This window comes from Hipposideros armiger, unplaced genomic scaffold, assembly GCF_001890085.2.
Source record: "Hipposideros armiger isolate ML-2016 unplaced genomic scaffold, ASM189008v1 scaffold_480, whole genome shotgun sequence".
Taxonomy (NCBI): domain Eukaryota; kingdom Metazoa; phylum Chordata; class Mammalia; order Chiroptera; family Hipposideridae; genus Hipposideros; species Hipposideros armiger.
The window spans coordinates 705,661-710,680 of record NW_017731830.1 but is presented as its reverse complement, the minus strand read 5'-3'; the positions used below and the strand labels follow the sequence as shown (position 1 = coordinate 710,680).

General features: G+C 43.2%; 1 protein-coding gene across 1 annotated transcript in view; it reads right to left on the bottom strand.

The window, feature by feature from the left end:
* TMC7 (transmembrane channel like 7) overlaps positions 1–5,020 on the bottom strand; it is a 75,239-nt gene that overhangs the window by 22,819 nt on the left and 47,400 nt on the right. Inside the window, exons 5-6 of the mRNA XM_019666884.1 lie at positions 4,451–4,624; positions 3,206–3,363 (exon numbers count right to left, since the gene is read on the bottom strand). Coding sequence (XP_019522429.1) covers positions 3,206–3,363; positions 4,451–4,624 — 332 coding nt within the window. The remainder of the gene's footprint in view (positions 1–3,205; positions 3,364–4,450; positions 4,625–5,020) is intronic.

Genomic DNA, 5,020 nt, shown 5'->3' with positions numbered 1-5,020 from the left:
GCTCTAACCAACTGAGCTAACCGGTCACCCCACTACACTGGGCTGTTTTTCCTTTTCATAAACATACAAACCTCTGCTCCTGCCTCACGGCCTTTGCGCTTACAGCTCCTGCTACCTTCTCCTAGGACAGTTCTTCCCTGCCTCTTTCTGTTGCTGCCTCCTTCCTATCTTTCAGGGTTCAGCTCAAATTTCCCCTCACGGATTCACCACCACCCCACCTGAAGTTATGACTCCCACTTCAACTTAGCCTCTTTCATGTCCTTCCCAGCAATGAGCCTACTCTGCACTTATCTGTTTACTGCTTATAGCCCCTTACTCCCAATTATAAATTCCTGGAGGACAGTTACACTGACTGGCTGCCTTGCCACCTTTATATCCAGAATACCTGGACCATAATGTGGCCATTATCCAATTGATGAATAAATGAACGAATAAATGACTTAAATAGTAAATTAACCAAATATTTCATGAGCACCTGTTTAGGTCAGATGCAACTCTGTCGTACACTTCATAACTGCTATGCATGCAAATGCTTTCGTGGAAAAAATACACTCTGGTACCTGAGGATACAAATATGTCAAATGCCACCCACTGTAGATGAAACAGGGTGTTTTAGGATTTGCTAGTGAATTGTGAAGACAATAAGAAGTGGAAGGAATTATAGCAATAAGTCATTCCACCAAAGGTTCACAGTGAAGAATTTATATCCGAACCCCCTGGGGTGCTTTTGCAAAATGCAGACTCCCAGAAATTTTTGGTTCCCCTGCCATAACATAATGTCAGTGCTGGGAAGTGGCTGCTAGCCAGGGACAACTCTCTTGCAGTTCACTACGGTCATGTGACTAAGCTGGAGTCAATGGAATCTGAGTGATGTGGGTCCTAGCCCATAAACACCTCCCGCGTGATACTCCTCCATGGGGTCCTCCCTTCCAGTCCGCGAAAGAACTTCAGAGCCACACCCTGAAGATGGCTGAACTTAGGCCAACTCAAGTCCCAGGATGATTAACCCAGAGTGACTAAGCCCCACTCAGAACCTCATGCAAGAAAGATATATAACTTCTGCTGTGTTTGGGCTGTCGTAGTTTTGGGGACATTGTTTGTTAGTAAGTAATATTCCTCGCTTGTCTTTTCTTGGGAATTAGCATCTCCCACTCAACCACCTGTCTACCATGGAAAATGCCATGTTCTCATGTGACTCTGACCCATCGGCCATGGTTGAAGGGTCAGGGTTGGGTATCTGAATGAGGCAGAACCAATACGTCTCCTCAAAGGATTTCTGAACTTGCAACCCAGAGAGTCCACATAAGGAAGCTGCCCCCGGAAGAATTAGAGATAAAGGAGCTCTTGCTTTTGGATGTTTCAAAGCCATGCCTGTATCCTGTCCTTCCTATAATTGAGGTTTCTTCCCTTCCTTGGTTCTCTGAGCCACTCAATTCCTCTTTGTCCCAGTGAGTTAGAGTTGGATTTCTGCCATTTGCAACCTAAGCAGGGGCCTGGTTAGCATACACTCCATCCAGATCAAAGATAAGGTTGGGGGGAGGGGGGAATGGCTTTGGCAAATGTGCACAATAATGATGGAGTGAAGAACTCCAGGCCACTGTTTCAGCTCCCAAAACCTGCCTCCATCATCTCCGGGTCTCCACAGCCTCCAACACACCCACAAATCTTTCCCCGACAAAGCCCAACCCTGGATTCTGCAAATCCTTTGGGCAATGGTTCACAGAGCCCATGATCTCCGATCAACTCCCGCCATCAGCGTAACTGAAAGAAAACACACAATGATAAGATAAACACGTTACCTTTTCACTATCCAAAGAAGGCTCAGGGCCAGGTAGGCGATTGTGCTTAACAAATAAGCCAGGGGCAGATCATAGGTGAAGTTCTGAAATTTCACCCTGTCAATGGTATAATGTCCATAAAAGAGGCTGGTCTTCTCCAAGAAACCCTGAAACACAAGCCAAGGACNTTTTTTTTTTAAAGATGCTTTTCTATTGTTTGGTTTGCAATAAAAAAAATAAAATAGGGACATTATAAAGTGGGAGAGAGAAAGAAGCAAGTCCACACCATCTGCTCACTGTTCTCATTACTCAGCATCCACCGAGGTTTCCAGAACCAAAAACTGAAACAGAATCTACTAAGAAGTCTGAATCTACACAGTAGTAGTTTAGAGAGACTACGGGTACAGAAAACAAAACACCCCATGAAGAAACAATGTGCTAAATCCAGACTAGCAGACATTCTACAGGACAGGTACCCCAGTTTCTCCCAGAAATCAAGGGCGTAACACAAGGGGAGGGAGATTTCTTAAAAGAATAAAAGGGGCCTCAGAGACATAACCACCTAGTGCAGCTCAGGGCCTTTGTTTAGATCCTGGTTTGGGGGAGTAGCTGAAACAAGACTGGGGCATTCGTGATACCATTTGTTCCGTATGAAAATTTCTGAAATCAAAAGTTGTCTTAAAAGAAAAAGATATGCAAATACAATCTGAGACATTTGAAATGCAGAAAGAAAATGCTTCAGTTTCACACGGTGCCCCCACCTGGTCCTCTTCAACTTATTTGGGTCGACTCGATGCACCCTGCTTTACACTTGTCATGTTTTAAATGACACTGAGTATTTCTTTGAAATGAGAAGCGATATCACAGCAACTTATGAAAAGTCAACTGGAGCACACGCTGTTCCAGCAAATGCTCCAGATTCCTACTGCAAGTGCTTGTAACTCTCCACCCAAGGCCCATGCGTGGGATTAGTGGGTAGAAGTGGGGGGGGTGTTCATAATGCTTCTGGGAGTGGTCGCCCTTAGGCAGTAGAGGCTGAATATCTGGTTTAGTGGGGAAGCTCTCAGATTTGCCCACACAAACTCCGAGTTATCCAGTAGGACTGAGCCCCGTAGCTAAACAGCAGCAACTTGCCCAATCACACCCTTTGTCATCTCTAACATCTTCAGAGCAACACCTCCTCCTAGGGCCGCACCCTAAACCCTCAGCTGTCGAAGTGCTGATACATGAACCAAAAAATATAATACTGATGAGCAGACTCTTAAATCCAAGAGATTTCACGGCATGTGCAAAGTCTAATTCATTCATGGGGGTTGTCTGAACACTGAAGAGGTTTCTTGGCTCAGCAGGAAAAGGTGCCACAATTGATTAGCAATGTCTGCCAAGGGCAAGTGGTGGGTGATCTGCTTGGCATGTCTAGGCATTACCTAAGGATTGTCAGCCGGATCTCAAAGCCTGGGGAATAGTCCTCATAGTGGATGATCCTGGCGAAGATCATCGGGGTGATAAAATTGGCCAGCGTGATCACGATAGAAGGCAGGTACAATATCAGGAGGTTCTCTCCAAAAACCATCTTGTCAATTTCCTATGAAGATAACAAAACTGGTCAAGAGCAGAATAAGGAATGTTGCATCACAAATGAGTTGACCCTGAAGAACCTCAGCTATATCTATGTCAAGTCATTATGCTGTACACCTTCAACTAACACAATGCGGTATGTCAATTATACCTCAATAAAACTGGGAGAAAAAAACTCAACTAAACATGTTCACTAGCAAACAAACAAAACGAAACTTGTATGCCATTCAACACAGCCCCCAGTGATAAGCCATCTCCTTCTTCAGGTGTTCAAATAGAGGAAACATTAGCTGATACCACACTAGAAGAAAAATGAGCTCTATTGAATTAATTTAGGTGAGGTATAAAAAAATCCATGTAATCTGTTATCAATGGTCAACGTTGAGTATTTTCAAGGCTGCAATACTTATTGACTTAGAATAGCCATTCTCTCCTTCTTTCATAATAATAGACTATTTAGCCACAGATATGGCTACCCAGGATAAAACTATATGTCCTGGCCTCCCTTGCAGCTAGGAACAGCCATCTGACTACATTCTGGCCAAAGGGATGGGAGTGGAAGTTTTAAGCACAGCCTTCAGGTCATGGCCTTGAAAGAGAGGGGTGTGCCCTCCCCACCTCCTTTCCATTGGCTGGGAATGTGGACGTGGTAAGCTATCAAGTACCATACAGAAGAGGGCCACGCTCTAAGAATGGCAGAGCCACAAGATGGAAGGAACCTGGGCCCCTGATGATTGATTTCATGTAGCAGAGCCACAATCAACTTGGGTTTTTAAAACCCCTATTATTTTGGGTAAACTGAGGCCCCCAACAAGGTAAGTAGAGGACTTGGGGATTACATCAGGCAATCCAGCTGCATTTGAATTTGTGAATTCCAGGAGAAACAGGTATCCCAAATACACTATTTCGGATGTTGGGTTTTTTTTAATGGAAAATGGCCACCTCTCAATTTTGGTTCTCTGTTCTATCAGCCAAATTTGTATCCCCACATGTAAAATAGAAGTGATGATGGTATCTGCCTCAGAGGTTTACAAAGCACTTAGCATCATGTCCAACCAGAGTAAAAGTTAAATTGACTTTCATGCAGTCCTTACTTTTTTCAAGTGTTCTTGCGAGAATATAGTGGCTCTGTAGATTGCATAGAAGCATGCTGCTAGGACAGCCAGAACAATACAGTTCAAAAACAGTCTCAAAGAGTAAATCCGTATCTTTTCTTCTGAGGTCCTTTCTGCTATTTTCTGCCGTATTCTTTCTTCCTCCAGGTCTGCCTAGGGACCAAAGAAATCTCGTTTGTGAGTCAGGGGTGGAATCTCTGATTGATCATCATACCCTCCCTATTCATTTTTTAAACTTTCCCTTAATTATCCATTTCCCCAAGGATACCTTCAAGTAGACCCCCAACAGTTTTCATGTTTATTGAAGGCCTCCGTCAAGGAATTCATTTAAGGAATTAAATTGGATTTTTAAATAAATGGAAAAACACAACTATAAACTAGTCATGACATTACTTACATGTATCGTATATATTATTTCTTTAAACAGTATATAGGTGGGTGGTTTTTCTTTTTTATTAAACTAATCTGATAGTCTTTGCTTTTAATAGAATTCAATCTGTTCATATTTAATGTAACAAAGAGCACATTTGATTTGTTTTCTTCATATTG